Source organism: Nuphar pumila, chromosome 13 (genome assembly GCF_984573655.1).
Source record: "Nuphar pumila chromosome 13, dmNupPumi1.hap1.1, whole genome shotgun sequence".
Taxonomy (NCBI): domain Eukaryota; kingdom Viridiplantae; phylum Streptophyta; class Magnoliopsida; order Nymphaeales; family Nymphaeaceae; genus Nuphar; species Nuphar pumila.
Window position 1 is genome coordinate 21,102,331 of NC_143261.1, and position 19,604 is coordinate 21,121,934.

The 19,604-nt window shown below is 39.8% G+C and overlaps 1 protein-coding gene across 2 annotated transcripts in view; it reads left to right on the forward strand.

Annotated features, from left to right (window-relative positions):
* The window catches only part of LOC149818046 (protein GRIP-like), an 84,228-nt gene that overhangs the window by 45,040 nt on the left and 19,584 nt on the right, over positions 1 to 19,604 (forward strand). For both annotated transcript variants that reach the window (XM_089986533.1, XM_089986534.1), the window contains exons 10-11: positions 530 to 658; positions 924 to 1,024. In XM_089986533.1, the coding sequence (XP_089842659.1) occupies positions 530 to 658; positions 924 to 1,024 (230 nt within the window). The remainder of the gene's footprint in view (positions 1 to 529; positions 659 to 923; positions 1,025 to 19,604) is intronic.

Below are 19,604 nucleotides of genomic sequence, written 5' to 3' on the forward strand. Positions count from 1 at the left end.
CTTTTGTGTGTGTGCGTGTGGTGTTTTAGTAGAAGATCGGGAACACATAGGGGCCTTTGGTCATGCTGGTTGAGGTTTAAACTTTAAAGCTTTGACCCTTCTTGGTCTTTGTGTTTCTTGAAGAACCAAAATATAGAGGCACAGTCAAGAGAAGGAATTAGCTGCGAGTGTTTCTCCCTAATGTTCGAGATGGCAAATCATGACTTTATTATAATGCAACCACAATCATGGTACTGTGCAACCAGATGTAATTTGTAATGTTATATTCACACCATTAATGAACATTTTTATTAATTGAATTACAAACATAGCACTAATGACTAGGCATGTAACAAGTTCATGTGATTAACTTTTATCTGAAGACCTTCAATAGGTTATCCCGATAAATACAAATGTGAACATCTCTGTTACTTTAATGAGTTTAAATTTCTCAACCTCCTCTTGTTACTTGCAAAAGTTATATTCTTTTCATGTGCTAAATATCTGATCTATATTTCTAATCATGTTAGCCTATTGTCAATTCTTCCAGGTTAGCATCCTAAAAAAAGAATTTTCCTCTTACAAGGTTCGTGCACATGCTCTTCTTCAGAAGAAGGATGCGGAGCTATCTGCATCTAAGGAGACAGAGCTAGTTCAATCTCTTGAGGCAGCAGTGAAGGTATAGTGTTTTCATTGCATTGCGTTTCAGTTTCATAATTCGACAGTTGACATGCACACATGCACACATACACACATGATATATATATATATATATATATATATATATATATATATATATGTATGTATGTATGTATGTATGTATGGCTAGATGGATAGATAGATAGATAGATAGATGGACACACACTCTCTCTCTCTTTCTCTCTCTCTCTCTCTCTAAATACCGTATTTTATTTTCTGCTTTCCTTATCTACTATGTATCTTAGGAAGCAGAGAAAGAAATTGCACTGGCAACACTGGAAAGGGATCGTGCTCTTCAAGCTCTCAATGATGTTCATGCTAACCATGAAAAAGAAATTGAAGCAAGGTAAACTATGATTTAATATAAGGAATGTATGCATAAATTGCTATTGGTGGCATCGAAGTGTAGCATTCAATTACACTGGCTTAGAGACTTGAATTCCTTTGGTTATGTAGTAGGTCTTGAACTTGAAGCCACAACCTGAATATGGCTATAGGTGAAATGATCTTAATTGTTGCTTGTGTTTTAGTTAATTTTTTGTCTTAAGCTTCTCTTCCTCATTATCACCAATGAATTTCAAATTGACTTCATTTACAGAAACTGTTATTTTTGAGCATAGCTTAATTTTTTTATTTAAGATTGTTTTACTAATATTTTACAATTTCCATAAAATGCATTACTCATTTTTTGTTAATTAAATTGACTTCTTGTCATATATGCAACAGTTGGCTTTATGTCCACAGGGTGCTTTAATGATTTAATTCATGGAAATATACTATACCAACATGATTTTTCTGAGTTTGTAAGGGGCTGCCCATGGTTTCCTTTATTATGCACAGAAAACATATTATAATGGATTTTTATTTTTAAGCTGTGACACATTTTTAGCATAGTTTGTTTTTCCTTCATGGTTATTCTCTCTACGTTATTGAGGGTAGTAACCAAATACGTTGTGTATCACTGTCTTGTTTAATTGAAAAGTTGGACAACACAGCTTTTTATATCAACTGATCTTTTTGCATATTTTAAAATTGTCATCATATCCAGTTTTAACTTTAAGGAGATGTTAAGCATATGGGAAAATGGTCTTAGTTAATGGAATTCCTTGTGTAAAACGCCTTTGTCTTCTAGGATACGTTACTAGGTGACTAACGTATATAGCAAGCAACAACTTTGTGTAACCTGACCGATATACCCCTATTATACATCAATAACTAAAAGAAACAAAATCTTGCTCATGTCTAACCCAGCTACTCCTCAAGCCCAACAAGAAGCTTATCTTTATTCTAGCGTGTGGACAAGATCTTTGATGTGTGATACCATGTAGGCTGAAATAATTTTTAAATTCATTGGACAAAAACTCTCCCACTGAATCTGTACGAAATATAGAGATTTCATTTTCAAACCTATTTTTAACCAACTTATGAAGTTTTGAAAATGAGAAAAAACTTTAGATTTATGCTTAAGTAAATCCAAATATGTCTAGTAAAGTCATCCACAAATATAACGTAATATGTATATCCACCTTTTGATAAAATCGGTGTTGACCCCCAAACATCTGAATAAACTAACTCAAATGGTGTAGAAAAAATAAAAGTTCTATCATTAAATGGCAATCTCCTCATTTTTCCAAGAACACAACCTTCACAAGTAAAATCATTCATATTATAAAAAATTTTCAAATTTGGGAAATATTGGATTTTAGATACATTTGGATGTTTTAATCTTTTATGCCATAAATTTAAATCTAATTTTTAGACATTACAAAAAAAGTATCTTTGGGTGTCTCCAAAAAATCTATATAGTAGAAACCTCCTTCTCTATGACCTTGCTCAATCAACTTTCCTAACTGACGATCCGGCACCAAACATTCATTTGAAGAGAAGAAGATATTATAACTATAATAGGATATTTGAGAGATAGATAAAAGATTTAAATTTAATTTAGGAATGTATCAAATTTTTGGGATAAAAAATCTTTTTAAGTTTGAAAGATTATTTTCAAAATATTCTATTCATTTGATTTCAAGGGATTTACTATCAACCGTGAAAACATTTGACACACTTGAGTTGTTATGACATTCAGATAAAATATCATGATTTGGGGTCATGTGAAAAGATGCACTAAACAAGAAGCCATAGAAATTTACTAGGGTTGGAGTAAGATGAGACCGCGACTTCAGTTGAAGAAGAGGATCCTCTAAGAAGAGGTTGGAGAGCTTCAACTAATTGATATAAGGATTTGTGTATTTTAATGGATATATCTTGAGAGTTGCCAACCATAGCCATCTCCTTAGTCTTTTAAAGTGTTTCAACCGTAGCCGCCTTTTTTTCCAAATAGTTTTTATCCTCCCTTCTTCTTAGCTTAGGATACTAGTTTAATATGCCCCGACTCATGACACCAATGACAAATGATTTTTCTTTTGTCATATTTATTTCCTTGTCTCCCAAAGTGAGGTGGTCTATAAGTATGAGTGTAGGATCTCAGCCTAGAATGGCAAAAAAGAAATCATCTTTATTCATGGAGATACGTTTCTTTAGACAATTTTCTTCAATACTTAATTCCAAGGGAATTTTTCCTATATGAAGGACAACCGACTTAGTAGGCTCAAATTCGGTTCTCAAACCATTTATAAATTGATAAAAGTGTTCTGCATCAATTTCTTTTTGGCAGAGTTCAATATCCTCGGGGGAATGCCACTTTGGCTCAAGGAGAGCCAATTTTTCTGAACGTTCGGATAACTCATTGTAGTATTCTCCAATACTTTTCTCTCCTTGGGTCATGGTTCAAAATTTGTCTAATAAGTTTTACACATGTGCAATATCCTTAAGGGAATCAATATTTTTGAGATATTCCCATGCTTTGTTGGCATGCTCAAATTTTGTAAGGCTTGAACATTTTTTATTATTCACACTGTTAATAAGCAAAGACATGATCTTGGCATGTCTCATCCTCTATTCTTTCCATTTCTACTCATAACTAGCTTTAACTTTGGTTTTTTCTTCATCTGAAAGAGGAACTTCCTTTTCGCTCTCCACCTTGGTTAGGGTTAGTTTAGGCTCCGAATCAGAACCATCCACTAACCCACACAATTCTTTTCCCCAAATATGACACTTTATAATTGAAAACCATGTTACATAGTTGGTATCAATGTTGTACGTATCGTATGATACAATACGATACATATCATTACTATGGGGGTATTCTAATATGATACACACCCGTATCTCAATACGAGTGTGTATCGTACGATAGATTTCTGTATCTTATGATACGCCCTTGTATCTTATGATACGCCCTTGTATCTTACGATACACAACGATACGGGGTGTATCTTAAGATACACTATAAATGAAGTTTAAATGCACTTATTTCATTTTTTTCCGAAAACACATAAGGCTTCTTCGGGCTAGTTCATATTCATCCCTAAAGAGCTTAAAAGTGATCTAGAGAGATTTTTTTCCAAGAAAAAAGAAGATGATGTTGATGATACTCAATGATTGAGGTTATCTAATTCATTTTTTGTTTGAATTTTTTAAAAAATTAGTTATGTAAAATGTTTAAGCATTAAAAAAACACTGCATTTTTTTTATTTATGTAAACACACATTATTATGAATCTTGTGACTTATTAGCTTAGATTCGTTATTTAATATGCATATTATTTCATAGTTTGCATTTTTCTTGTGAGTGCCATTTATAGCATATTATCTTGATTATTTAATGTTCGATCTCTTATGCATGCTATTCATAGCACATAATTGTTTTGATATGTAATATGTGATTTTATGGTTGCATTTTGTGCATTTCATCATTGTTTCATGTGTTATGATTTTTTATAATTTTTATAATTTTTAATTTTTTAATTTTTTTTTATGATACGATATGTATCTTATTTTGGGCCCGACCGAGACGAGTTACGATACGATCCTTACAACCTTGGTTGGCATCATTAAGTTTAAAGGACACGATTGCAACACTTTCTTTGTCATCCATTCTTACAAGGGAGAAAAAGATAGAGGGAGAGAAAGAGATAAGAAGAGAGAGAAATAGATGTAGAAGAGCAAGAACACAAACACTCGAACCAACAAACTCAATGAACACTTGAACCAATGAAGCAAGCCAATCTTCAAGTGAGTAATTGTAATAACCCGTGAATTTTTTTTTTTTTTAAGTTAGGATTCGGGTCGGATCCAGACCCGGACCCGAATGGAGGCACCGCCTCCCGTGTTTTTAACACAGGGAGGCAGGGGTTTCAAAGATAACCCCCCGCCCTCCTTCTTCCTCTCTCGGTCTCTCTCCCCCGACCGAGTCTTTCCGCCTCGTTCGTCCCTGCGGCCACCGACGCCGGTGACTCGCCGTCGGCAACCGCCCTCATCCCGCGTGCTGCAGGGGGGCCGAAAACCTCAGGTGTCGGCCATCTCCTTCCCTCTTTGCTGCGAAGGTGCCGACGACCCACGACCACTGCCTTCCGTTCCGGCGACTCTTCAGGTACGCTTCCCCTCTTCTTCTTCTTCTCCAGGAGTGATCGACTGACAGGGGGGCGGAGCCCCCTGCCGTCGCCCCCCATCGGCAGGGGGGTTACCCCCCTACCTTTCTCAGGATCGGTCGACAGGGGGCTGAGTCCCCTGTCGTCGGCAGTGGGACTCCCCCCCTGTTTCTCTCGTTGGGTCGACTGACAGGGGGGCAAAGCCCCCTGTCGTCGCCATACGTCGGCAGGGGGCTCCGCCCCCCTGTCACTTGTCGTGTCGACAGGGGGCTCCGCTCCCCCTGTCCCTCTTGTTTCGCTGGCAGGGAGCGGAGCTCCCTGTGTCGGCCCACCTTTTCGGCAGGGGCTTCTGCCCCCCTGCCTTTTGTGGATTTCTCGGCAGGGGCAGAGCCCCTGCCTTTTCGTGGTTCTTCCGGCAGAGGAGGGGCTCGCCCCCCTCCTCTCTGCCTCCTGCCACGGCAGAGGAGGGGCTCGCCCCCCCTCCTCTCTGCTCCCTCTGTCACGGCAGGGAAGGGGCCGAGCCCCTCCTCCCTGCCTCCTGTTACGACAGAGGAGGGGCTCACCCCCCTCCTCTCTGCCCTTTTGATCGGCAGGGGAGGGGATGAGCCCCCTCCCTGCTTCGTGTTACTTTAGGGGAGGGGCTGAGCCCCCTCCCTGCTCTTTGTGTTGACAGGGGAGGGGGCCGAGCCCCTCCTCCCTGTGTCTCCTTTCAGCAGGGGAGAGTCAATCCCTCCCTGCTCCCTTTTGACAGCAGGGGAGGGTCAATCCCTCCCTGCTCCCTTTTGACAACACGGGAGGGTCAACCCCTCCTTGTTCCCTTTTGACAGCAGGGGAGGGTCGACCCCTCCCTGCTCCCTTTGACAGCAGGGGAGGGTCGAACCCTCCCTGCTTCCTCTTTTGGTCAGGGGAGGGGTCAATCCCCCTCCCTGTGCCCTCGTCGTTAAGGGAAGGGGTCGAGCCCCCTCCCTGTGCCTTATCTCGCTTTAGGCAGGGGCATCGCTCCTGCCTCTGTTGTTCTTCGGCAGGCAGGGGCAAGGCCCCCTGCCTCCCTCTTTGTATGTCGTTTGGCAGGGGCGAAGCCCCCTGCCTCCCCTTCGTTGCTGACAGGCAGGGGCTCTGCCCTTGCCTCTCTTCTACTTTGTCAGGCAGGGGCGCAACCCTGCTTGCCCTCGCTTTATGAGGGCAGGGGTGCAACCCCCTGCCTCCTCGGAGTCCGCTGACAGCAAGTCAGCAGGGGCTCGCAACCCCTGCTTCTGCTTCTTGCGCTTATAGCAGGTGCGCATGCGCACGATGCCCCTGCCTCTGTTTCCCTTACGTCAGGGCGGCGATAGTGCCTCTGATTTTCTATTTTGGTATTAGCTTCTAAGATCGTTACTTTTGCAGCTCGTACGACGGATCTCGCTCGCGCTCCGCGACCCGAGCCACCAATCGCGTACATCTGCGGACGACAGCAAGCTTGCAACTCTCAAAGGTAGGGGAAGATTGCACAGAAGACTTGGACAATTGAATTGAGCTCAATTAACTAAAAAGGGACAATTAAATAAATATTATGCATATATATATCATATATATTTATATGAGTACGCATTTAACTCAAGGACGCGGTTTCGCGATCCTTGTTCTTTACTTTGCCGTCGTGCATCACACAAAGGTTCTGCGTTGCACTCCTACTTACGGTCTTTACTTTGCCGTTGCGCGTTGTGTCGTGGGTTTGCGTTGCACTTATGCTTACCGCCTTTACCTTGCCGTCGCGCTTTGCGCCTAAGCTCTTGCCTTTGCATAGTGTTGGTATTGCCTTGCTATTGCAGATGACGTGCAGGTTCTTGATCTTTGCGTATGCCTTAACGGCATCCTCGTGGAGGATGCAAGGGGCATTTACCCCTCTCCCTCTTGCGACAAGAGTTCAGTCGGGAGCGAGCGGCACATCCTCGTCTAAGGAGAGGGATACCTCGCAAGGATCCTGGCTCTTCGTGTGTGCAGTCCTGCAGAGTCGACTTGAGATTTCAGGGAGCTGCGCAAAAGCATCGAAGACTGCTCCAAATCGAAGCATTTGGAAGGATGTGACTGGCTGTTTCTGCTCGCCTTTTTGGCATATCTCGGGTGATCCCGAATTGGGGGTTCAAGCGAACTTCTTAGCGGGTGTTCTGTTGAGAAACCCGTATCCCGTTTATCGAGGCCGGTATCGAGTCATGCGAGACATGTAGATACCCCGATAGCGGATGTGATTCGAGATAATCACATGCATAATGTTGGCACAAGGTGCTGCTGTTTCAAAAGATAAAGTAAAGTAGATAAACTTTACATCTTTGTGAAACACTCCTGTTGAGGCTTCTATTGAGGAGCTATACCCCCTTCATCCTAGAGTACTTGTAGTCGTGCACGACACGTCTAGTACTGCGATGATCGGATGAGACGGTCGTGCGACCTCGAACAACGCTAAATGCAAAATATTGTAATCACATAAATGGCCTCACATTCGCCTTCACAGGCAAGATGCTCGGGTGGTTTAAATACCACAACATAGAATGGGTCGTTAGTTAAGCAACCCCTAACGTACCTATTCGCTTCTTTGTGTCTGTCAAGGGAGAGGACAAAGCGGTACAAACTCTAATGGACAGGTTGTTAACAACCACCCTACGGGCAACGATCCGGCCTCCCCAGTCATTGGAGTTAGGTGAAAGGGGCTACATTAGTTAGCTCAACACTTCTGCAGAAGTTGAATGCGTCCGTGGCACAACCTCCTTTGGGGAATCCTCTCTTGGTTAAAGCCGTCCCTTTGGAGCGAACTCAACTAGCTATTCGGGTTATTGAAAATACATAGAATAACAGACGCCCGAACTAGTTTCAGTTGGGTCTACGTTTTGCCTGCGCGTACCCGCAGGTTCGTAATTATCGAAACATAAGGTCTGTTCACACTGGTCGTTGAGTCGTGAGCTTCGCTTGCACTACTTCTTCTCTTGCACTACTGATTCGCTTGCACTACTGCTTCGCCTGCACTACTAATTCGCTTGCTTGCTCGATAGTTCAATATGCTACTCGTTGAGCTGTGTACGCCTGTCAAGGTGTTACTCTAGTTGGTTAAACTGCTTACGCAGTTCTTTGCGGAGTAATAAGGAGTTTCTCATACTAGTTAAATGCTTATAATAGTAGCATTATGCCAGTTGCTACATATTAGCATGTGACTTGCTTTATCCCTTGGTCGAACTGTTTGGTGCTTATTGTAGCGTAGCACTTGTTGGCTTGCATCTCTTATGATTGATGTGATTGCATACAGCTTGTAATCTACGAACTGGTGGCAACTAGGATTGATGTGATCGCTTGTCTTATAAGTTGCTTACATATTGTGATATAATTGTTGTCGTATGATTGCTTATGAATGGCTTGTGATGTAATGGTTTATGCCTTACGATTAATTTAATTACTTGTTCATGGACTGAGCCATTTTATGGTAATTATATGTTTTACGAGCATTGTTATGAGTGCTTGTCTTATTCAGTTGTTTTGTTTGGCTGACGGGTAGAGTTAGTTACCCTTCGCCCATAGAATCAACTGAATTGCCATATCTGCGCGTTCTCATGTGTCGTTTACACATGCTTTGAGGGCCTATTTGAGGATTGCAATATTCCTTGTGGCAATCATACGATGCGTAGGATTATATGCTTATGCGCGGAGTGATACAATGCATATTGCTGATATACATGCTTGTGCCCATATTGTGGCTACCGACCTCGAGAGCAGTCAACTGTTCAGAGCAGTCGATTGTATAGATGCGTGTATCACCGAGTAGGGTGTCTGACGAGCACCTGATCTCCAAAGGATTATCTGCGAGGGCGTGTATGATCAAGACCCGGTACCCGGCTAGAGTGAGAGATCTCTATGAGGATGTACACTATCCACGAACGGGTAGCCGCAAGGACGGTGAACTTCTGTGAGGAAGTGTATGGTCCAAGATCAGGTATACCATCTAGAGCGGAATTCCTTGTGAGGTTATACATTTCCCAGACCAGGTGATCCGGCGTTGATCTTGTTGTTGATATTAGTAGCTATCGACCCCAAGAGCGGTCTTTTGTGTTGATGCGTGTATCGCAATGATTTTCATTAGATATGGCATATGTTGGGGATCGGTTTCCCAAAGGTTTCACTGTGAGGTTATACATTTCCCAGATCGGGTGACCCGGCTAGAGTGAGAGATCTCTGTGAGAATGTACACTGTCCACAAACGGGTAGCTGCAAAGACGGTGAACTCCTGTGAGGAAGTGTAGGGTCCAAGATCAGGTATACCCTCTAGGGCGGTAATTCCTTGTCCGGTCGTATATCTCTCGGACTGAACGATCCGACGTGGATCTTGTGTTTTCGCTTACCATAAAAAGTTATGGTGAGCTGTGACGATCTTCTGAGATTGTTTGTGATAGCCAACTATGAATTCATAGTTTCGGCTTTCTGTTTTAGCATTATTACATGAATGACTCAGATGTGAGAATCAGATCGTTAGTGATTTGAGTTAGTGATCATGTTTTGGACCTTCTACGGAAGGGTGAGCTTCTCTAAGAAAGTATGACGCCTTAGTGCGTCATAACCGGTGACGGTGAGCCGCGTAAGACTTTGAGAGATGAGGATAGATTAAGGTTGTTCAGGACAATGCGTTTGTTAGAAATAGTGAGCGACAAACGATGTCTTGATGGTGATTAGATGCAGAGACCTCGTTCTAGGAACGAGGACAAGCTTGTTGCGTAGTAGTTCTCAACTTACGATCAAATGAATCGTATGCTGCGTTGGTCAGTTGCACTGCTTACTTGCGTTGAACTGCTTACTGTTTGCACTACTTACGCATTTGCACTGCTTACTCGCTTGCACTACTTACTCGCTCGCACGCCTTATTCGCTGATACTGCTTACGTGTTTGCACTATTCACTTGCTTGCATTGTTTACCTGTTTAATTGCATATCTGCTTTAAATTGCGTAGTCTACTAAATTAAATGTACTTAATTCAGTTCCTTGTAGTCTCTCTTGTGCACCTACTAGTTTTTCGCGAAACTAACCCATTCTATGGGTACAGGTGTTTATTAGGTACACTACGGGCGATGGCGCGATTGCAAGATAGCTTCAAGACTTCTTCTTCCTGCTCTTAGCTCGCGTCCTGGACGCTTGGGTTTGTATCGGATTTCCCTTAGGATATCCGAATCTTGTGAGTTTTGGTTCTTTTAGCTAACGTGCCCAAAGTTGTCAGCTTGCCTTATGATTTATCAAAGAAAAATCTTCCGCTGATTACATAAACAAACTCTGAAGGAAAGAGATATTTCTAGTCTCTTGCCTGTTTTTCTGAAAAGGCTTCGCAAGTTTGAAATTTGGGGCGTTACAGTAATACACGATCACATGAACTCTTTAAGCGGATCACCAAATGAGCAAGCACCACACCAAGCTCTGATACCATGTAAAGATTCAAGGATCCTTCAATCATGAACCGAAATGTCCACCAATATTAAGTGGACAAACACAAAAAATGTTCTCTAAGGAATACACTCATAAAACCCACAAAGGGGTACACACAAGAAGGCTCACATTATGAAAAATAATATTTTATCGAATATCACAATTATGCAAAATCATACTTTTACAAAAGGGGAAGATCTTTATTTATATACACAAGAGGGAGAGGAGAGAGAGCTGAAAGAGCTAGAGAGAGAGGCTTGTTTAGCTGTTGGACCTTGGTCAACTTATAATGAAATATCGAAAGTGATAAAAACAATGCCACTAAGGGCTTAAACAAGATCACACTCACAATGTGCACAAGCACAAGTCCACTAAGGGACAACACAAATAGCCAACAAAGGGCAAATACAACAGTAAAAAAATATAGGATCTTATTGAGTAAGTGCTTTAATAAAAGCATAAAGAATAGGGGGGATCACACCCCTATACATGAGAAAAGGAGAATAGAGAGACCATTGGGGGCTCCCAAGAGAGTCGTTGGGAGCTCCAACGACTTGGGTGCCCCAACGACTTGGGTGCCCCAACGACTTGGGTGCCCCAACGACTCTATGGCTCTAATTTACAAAAAACAAAAGAAATAAAAATAATTGAAAAGAAAAAAATGTTTTTAATAAATAAATTTATTACAAATAGGAAATGGCTAAAATGCCCCTATAGGACATTTAACTATTACAAAGATTAATAACTAAATACATACTTGTATACATATATTTTAACACTCCCCCTCAAACTTACGGTAAAATAACCAAAAGTTTGTTAAAGAGAAAAATAAAAAAGGTGCAGGAAGAGCTTTGGTGAAGAAATCAACAAACTGGTATTCTGATGTGGCATACGACAATATAATAGTTCCTCTTAAATATTCATCTTTAACATAATAACAATCCATCTTAATGTCTTTGGTACGCTCATGGAAGGTGTGATTGCTTGCAATGTAGATTGCACTTTTGTTATCACAACACAACTTCGAAGAAGAAGAGATAATTGCACCCATATCTTTGAGAAGACTTCGCAACTATGCAAGTTTCATTATTGTTGTAGCCATTGCCCGATATTCAGCTTCGGTTGAGGATAATAATACATTTTGCAGTTTCTTGCATCTCCACGAAATTAGAGAATCTCTTAAAAACACACAAAAACTTACAACCAAAAATTTTCAAAGGTTTATAATCGAGAGTTCTTTCAAATAGTTTTACATATTGAGAAATATTTTGAAGGGATAATGAGGGCATTCTATTTATCAAGTAAGTTGATGTTAGAACAGCCTCGACCCAACTTTGGAATATTTTTAGAGATAAGTAAGGTCCTAGCGGTTTCTAATATGTCTATGTTTTCTTTCGGCTAATCCGTTTTGTTGAGGAGTTCTTGAATAAGATTTTTGATGACAAAACCCGTTTTATTTTAAATAATTTTGAAATTCATTTGATAGGTATTCTCCACCTGAATTAGATCTAAGGATGAAAATATTGCTTTGAAATTGATTTTTAATAATCATGTGGAATTCTTTAAAACAAGTAAATACATCGGATTTGAGACTAAGTAAATCCTTAAATATTTAGTGAAATCATCAATAAATATAACATAATATGAATAACCTCCTTTTGATATGAGCGAGGAGGGCCCCCAAACATCGGAATACACTAATTCAAAAGGTCTTTTAGATACAAATTTTTTATTTGGAAATGGAATAACTTTCATTTTTTTCAAAATACAATCCTTGCAAATTAATTATTTCTCATTACAATTTTTTTTTCCAAAGGGGAAAAGATACATCTTTGAATAACTTGAATGTCCAAGTCTCGTATGTCAAGTTTCAATGTCTTTATCTTGGACATAGTTAAAAAATGATTGTGAAGGAAGATTTAAATATTCCATGTAGTAGAGATCTCATCTCCTATGGCCTTGCCCAATCCTTTTTCCAGACTAGAGATCCTACACGAAGCAACCTTTAGATGAGAAGGAGATTTCACATCCATGATCGGATATTTAAGAAACCGAAAAAATATTTAAGTTTAATTTTGGAACTCTAATTTTTGGTACACAAGTTTTGACAAGACTCTAAGGTTCCAATGCTTTTAATTTGTAAGGATGTTCCATCGGCGGTGGAAATATAAAAGCTTTTTGAATCAGTGCAAACATTAGATAGACTATTTTCATGTGGAGTCATATAAAAAACTCCCAAGTCAAAGATCCAAAAACACATACCCGGAGGAAAGAAAGATGCTGTCGTAGCCCCCAAAGTTAATGGAGATTTAAGTAATTGTTGGAGCGCTTTCGATAGTTGGGTAAGTAAAAAAGTGTTTCCTCCTCTTCTAATGGATTCCTCTTTCTTTGGTGTAGTTTCATCAACGAAAGCTACTTTGTTTTTTGGAGGTATCATTAAGTTTGGGACAATTTGGCCTGATTCATAACAATGGTGACAAATGACTTTCCTATACCCACCATTATAGTTATTTTGCCTCCCAAAATATGGGGGCTTGTAAGATTTAACATGATTGCCGGGTTTAGAAACAACAAGTTTCTTCTTGTCAAACTTCGACAACCGCATCTTCCAACAGAAGTGTAACGCCCCGAAATCTTAATCCGAAATTTTGAGGATTTTTTTTTGAAACAGCGGAAACAAGTCATACTATAAGGTTAAGCATTCTGGAACATTACAGTGAGGAGCAAACCAAAATAATTTATTTTATTTCAATATCAATGAAAATTAACATCAGAGTTTCTCGAACCATCCCTAGAACAGTAAATCCAAAATCTCGATCGAAACTTCATCCCACAGCTGCTCATATACTGTATTCATTACCTAAAAAATGATAAATTTATAAGAATTAGACTACAACTGTCTAAGTAGGAATTACTGTAATTTTTCTTGCAGGTATATCATGTGTCAAGTATGTGGTGTGGGTGTCATGTGTGATTTTCAGTGTATACAAGAATAAGTAAAGATTTACGCTACGACAGTCAATAACGTATCAGATATCAACTGACAGGTAACATCGTTAGCATCATATAAATATCCCATAACCACAGATATGAATTCATGTAATGATTCAGAGGAATGCAATTATGACAATTACATAATTTAGGTAAGCATTCATACAACATGGTGCATCTATTAGGCACTTTAATCAATACCGCGAATTACAATTCAAGTAGAATTGGGCATTTAACATGCATTAGAAGTTAAACATCATGCATCCACCAAACATATAACAATTAAGGGAACAAATAACATATGCATGCATTTATGTGCAATGCATGAACACTTTATTATCTTTCATAAAAGTTTCTCTTTCTATATGTATGCCCTATTAAATGCATACAACTTTAAGTTTCTCTTTTTATTTACCATTGCTCGCGGATATACCCAATGGGTACAATCCCCGAGGTCAAGTTAGGTTCCCAAGGTAACTTAGCACACAATTTGTATTTTATTACTGGGTTCCAACTTAGCCCTCGACTGAATCACCTTCGGAACATTAGACCTCCACATCTAATGTCGGGGATACAAGGGACACAAGGGACACCCCACGCCCACAAGTGTCACTTCCTTGGTACCAAAAACAACAACTGTGTCAAACACACCACCCCCAAGTAAAGTGGCGGACTCTCCCTGAAATCGTGGCCAGGAGAAGAAACCTCAATATCGGGTTCAGGGGATAAAATAAAGCACACAAAATTTTTGTATCCTCACAATCTCCCCAAGACCGGAACTCTAAGATCCCCATTCTCCAGATGGGAGATCCTAGAAAGTATATTACATTATTCTTAATTATTTTATCTTATTAAAAATCAATTCTTTAAGTTTTGCAACACTATATGCAAAAGTAAAGGTAAAGACTCGCATCCACCCCTGCGAGAACCCTCACGGGACTCCCGCCCGTGGAAACACATAGAACAGTGCAATATAGTGCAATGAAATTACATTTGCAAATCAACATGCAAAATTAATAACATGAGCTTGCAAATCCACATGCAACTATAAGCTCACAAATCAGCATGCGCAGCTCTTCATGGTCTACCACCCATGGCAACAATAGAACATCACAATTTAAACCATAATATAAATGTGATTTTTGTAATTCATTTAAACAATTAAAGAAAGAGCAACCAAAGCTCAAGGCTCTCCAGGCCTGTGATGATTCATTTAGACCATCGATGCATCGTATGCAAGAATCATAACAAATGCAATTTATGCAATGATACCAACATGATTCCAAATGAACATTCATTCATACCAATTTAACAATGTGCATGAGCTACCACAGTCATATGCATGTGTTCACCATCCATGTGCAAGTGCTTTCATGTAATCACTTAACACACATGCATTCATCCAAAATTCATAAGTACATAAGAACATTTATGCATGATTGTACATGCCAACCACACATCGATTTTATATAGGCACATGTACTGAAAACCAATTCATAAATGCACGATAATCAAACATGTCCCATAAATGTAGGCACATGAAACTTTTCATTCATAACATCTGTTAACATCCACACACATGAACATCACCCGGATCTAGAAATTTAAATTTTAGGGCTGCACACATTCATATCATGTATGCACCTGTACCAAACAAACTTTGAAATAACATATTAACCGAAATCAAATATCTCACATGTTACAAACTATAAAGCATGCTAACACATGCCATTAAATATTCAAAAACTTAACTTTATGTATATGATAATAGATAGAGTTATCAACATAAATTTGTCAACATTAAATTGACTTATGTATGTCCTGTACATGCTTAGACACCAACCTGTGCCAAAAACCCAAAGTCTCTTCACAACTTTATTTCCATTGCACCCAAGTTAACAATCCAAGTACCCGCATCGGGTATTCAATCAATATTGCCCATTAGGCAAGATTTCCCAAACACCCTATCATTCATTTTGAATTCACAGCGGACAAGGGAAAGTAATTCACATAACTTGACTGCATGCAACAAACCATTTCAATAAATGACATTTCTTTAATATGTCTCACATCTCTTCTGCAAAAAGCAGTCAAAACTCAGACATTTCCATATTTGAATGTCAGCAGCTTACATGACATAATTTCAGATACAAACAACTTGCACATATGCCCATTTCTATATCAAGTTACGATTCATTCTATCCCTAAAGCGTAAAACATAGTGTTTCACAAATAGGTAGCATCACATATTAGCCCTGCATTAAGAAGAAAGTACTATAACTAGATGCATGCACAATAGGGATTGCTGGCCCTGCAAATTTTATTTTATTTTTTTTCTTTGCATATTGGGAATGCAGATTCTGTCAGATGTATATTAGAAGTGCCAACCCCGTTCAGGTGTATACTGAAAATGTAACAAACCTGAGTGTTTCCCAGCTGCCCGTTGACATTGCAAGGCACTATCGTATGGCTGTTAAAAAAATGCAGACAGTCAAATTAGATGTCATCATAAGAAAGCTTGGCAAGGTGCATCTTGCCACTGTCTAACATTATGCAGAGTGTGTACATCAAAGGAGGATATGCACATAGGCATATTCAAACGTCCGTTAAAAATGCAGGAATTTCCATTCAGATGCATCTCATCATAACACATATGCAGTCACCTTTGGGGTAACATACAAAGCTAGATATGTGCAGTTATATAAGATACTAGTTCATTCATTGCCGTAACAGATTTCTAAAACAGCTTAAGTAAGATGCATAATGAAACATGTCAAACTCGCTAAAATCCCTATGCTGCAAATATTTCAATAACCCATGAGATGAAATTCCAGAACTTACATCAAATATTTTTTTTTCAACACACAGAATTCAATAGCTCTAGTTCTCATGTATGCTCTGCTAAACAAAGAGTGCATATACGACTTTCACAAGCATAAACTCTTTCCCAGAAATACCTTTTTCTCAAAGTCACCACATTCATATCATGATTAATGTGCTAAAACCCCAAAATTTATAATTTCAATCATAGTTTAACATATTTAATTTCCCAACATCACGTAATAGGACGTAAATTACACAACATGCTAGACATGAAACATTGAAAACTAAATTGTACATATTAATCTCCACTGTAACTACCTAGTGGCTGACTGAAACCATTAACATAAGCCCAATAGCAAAAAGGATTTTAACATACAGACAATACATACCAAAACCCATCCACAGGGTGTATTATGCTAAGCAAATATTTAAAAGTACAGATTCGGTCCACAGACCTCACACCCACGTACACGAAAAATCTAGCATTTGGGAAACAAAAAGAAACTAACCCTAACGTTTGGATTAGATAGCATGCCAAGACAAATTTTCGCAGGTTACCAGATTTTCTCTTCTTTTTTTTCTCGTTTCCAATGAGTATCGAAAACTCAGAGTAACCCACCCTTGCCATTAAACCCATCGTAGGACAGAGATCCTACTATCAGGAAATCCAAAATCCATAATTCCCTTCCTAATAACAATCCGGAACCCCCAAATTGTAGATTTGGGATTTCCAGTTTAGGGTTGACAGCAAACCTCCAATTTGGGGATTTTCCTTTTGGTTTCACACACACACACCCGAGCACATGCCATAGCCCACAAAAAAAAATACAGAACCCTAGCTCTTTTCCGACGGAAGGAAACACAGGAGGTGGCCGGCGATCGAAGACGGCCGACGATAGGGCTGCAGGTGGTCGGAATCCCTCCGACGATGGTGCTCCTGCTGGTGTGCGCAAGAATGTCAGAGAGAGAGAGAGAGAGAGAGAGAGGAAGAGGGGCGAGACCCTCTCCCCCTTTTAACGAGAGGCGACCCCTCCCCCTTCTGAAAAGGAAAGAGGGGATAAGCCCTCACCCTCCGATGGTTCCGCGCCTTCCCCTTTTGCAGAAATCGTTCTAGGTCACGATTTTCTCTCTTTTTTTTTATCGGGCAACCCGTATCGGGTTGCCTATTACCCCCTCTTTTTATTCATTTCGCAGGGTGTGGGCCGGGTCTGAGCACTGCGACCCGCGATGCCGGATCCACTCTAACGTGGATCCGGGTCGGCCAAGAATGAGGGATCCAGGTCATAAGGGAATGGTGGATCCACATATTAGATTCATTTGGGTCCAACCCCAATTACCCAATACTATTACGTATATATTTTTAATACCCATTTATATTTTTCCTTTTGGATCCAGGTAACGGATCCCGGGTCCGATATGTATTAAATCACTCGAATTTTTCGGGTATTATAGGAAGAGCTTTAGTTCTATGGATGAGAGAAGATCTTACTTGCTCAAACTCGACCCTATGTCAAAATTGAAAAAAATGTTCTTTTTTCATTTGTTCTCTCCCTAGCTCAACATCTTCACTAGCAACCCACTTGGGTTCAAGAAGAGATAATTCGTCCCAAAGTAGACCAAGAGAGCTAAAATAATCATGAATGCTCATATCACCTTGTTTGATTGTTCATATCTTATCGTGCAAAAAAAATTGTCTTGAAAGATCTTTTTTGGGTATACATACCCTTAAAAAAGAACCAAGCCTTATTGGCTTTACGAAATTTGACAATATTGCCAGTTGCCACATATCTTCAGCTCAACATTGTTCATAAACCATGGAAGAATTTTGACATTGTTACTTTCCTGATCCTCTACCTTAGTTTGATGGTCTTGAATGACTTTCATACGTGCATCACCTTCTAAGGCTTTCTTTTGATCTCCTTTTTTTGTGAACTTGAGTTGTGGTTCCGGTATGATGCCCATGACCTACTCCCAAAGTTTCTTTCCTTTGAGATTGTTTTTCATAGTAGATGCCTATTAAGACTGACTGGATCGTTGTATCATTGTACCTATTATGGGTTTGGATTTGGACCCGAAATCCATGTATTTATTCTATTGTTTGTATTGGGTCTGGATCTAATATAACATAATGTAATATCCAAACCCAATCTAATTTTAATATAAGTATAACATATAGGGCACAATCCTGCTGTGAGGATTGTACCACTCATTGCTGCAACCTCCCTCTCTCTCACAGGCGTCTTCTCCCTTCTTTGCACCAAACCAACGACGCTGGGCACATTTTCACTGGGAATTCTGATGAACATATAGAAGTTACAAAGACTCTCTTGAGTCGAAAGTTCAAGATGAAAGATTTGGGGGTTGAAGTAGACCGCCGGGATAAATATCTTTCGCTAACTCAACACAAATATACCTTGGATTTACTGGATAAGGCAGATATGAAGGATTGTAAACCTCTGTCCACTCCTAGTGTATTGAATCATAAACTCAATGCTCTAGATGGGGAGGCATATGGAGATCCCAGACAATATCGCAGCCTCATGGGTATGCTTCAATATCTCACTTTCACTAGACCTGATATTGTGTATGCAGTGAATCAAGTTTCACAATTCATGCATGATCCATGCACAGAACATATGAATGTTGTCAAGAGAATTCTTCGGTATTTAAAGGGAACACTTGGGGATGACTTAGTTTATCATCAATCTAAGACCAAAGGAGAGCAACATAGACTAATTGTGTATGCAGATGCTGACTGGGCTAGAGATCCAGATGACAGGTCAGTGTTGACTGGGCTAGAGATTCAGATGACAGAAGGTCAGTGTCTGGTTATTGTGTTTTTATTGATGGAAACTTAATAGCATGGAGTAGCAAGAAACAGCATGCCGTTGCACGATCCCGTACAGAGGCTGAGTATAGGTCTTTGGCAGCAGCTACAGTAGAGGTTACATGGCTGAGATATCTTTTGATAGAATTAGGAGAAACCATTCTACCCACTACTCTTTTGTGTGATAATCAGAGTGCCATCCAAATTTCCTTCAATCTCATTCATTACAGTCGTACAAAGCATATAGAGATTGATCAACATTTTATTCGGCAAAAAAGTAGAAGACAGGGAAGTTGAACCTGCTTATATTCGGACGACTGATCAGGTGGCGGATTTGTTCACAAAAGGTCTTACCAATATACAATT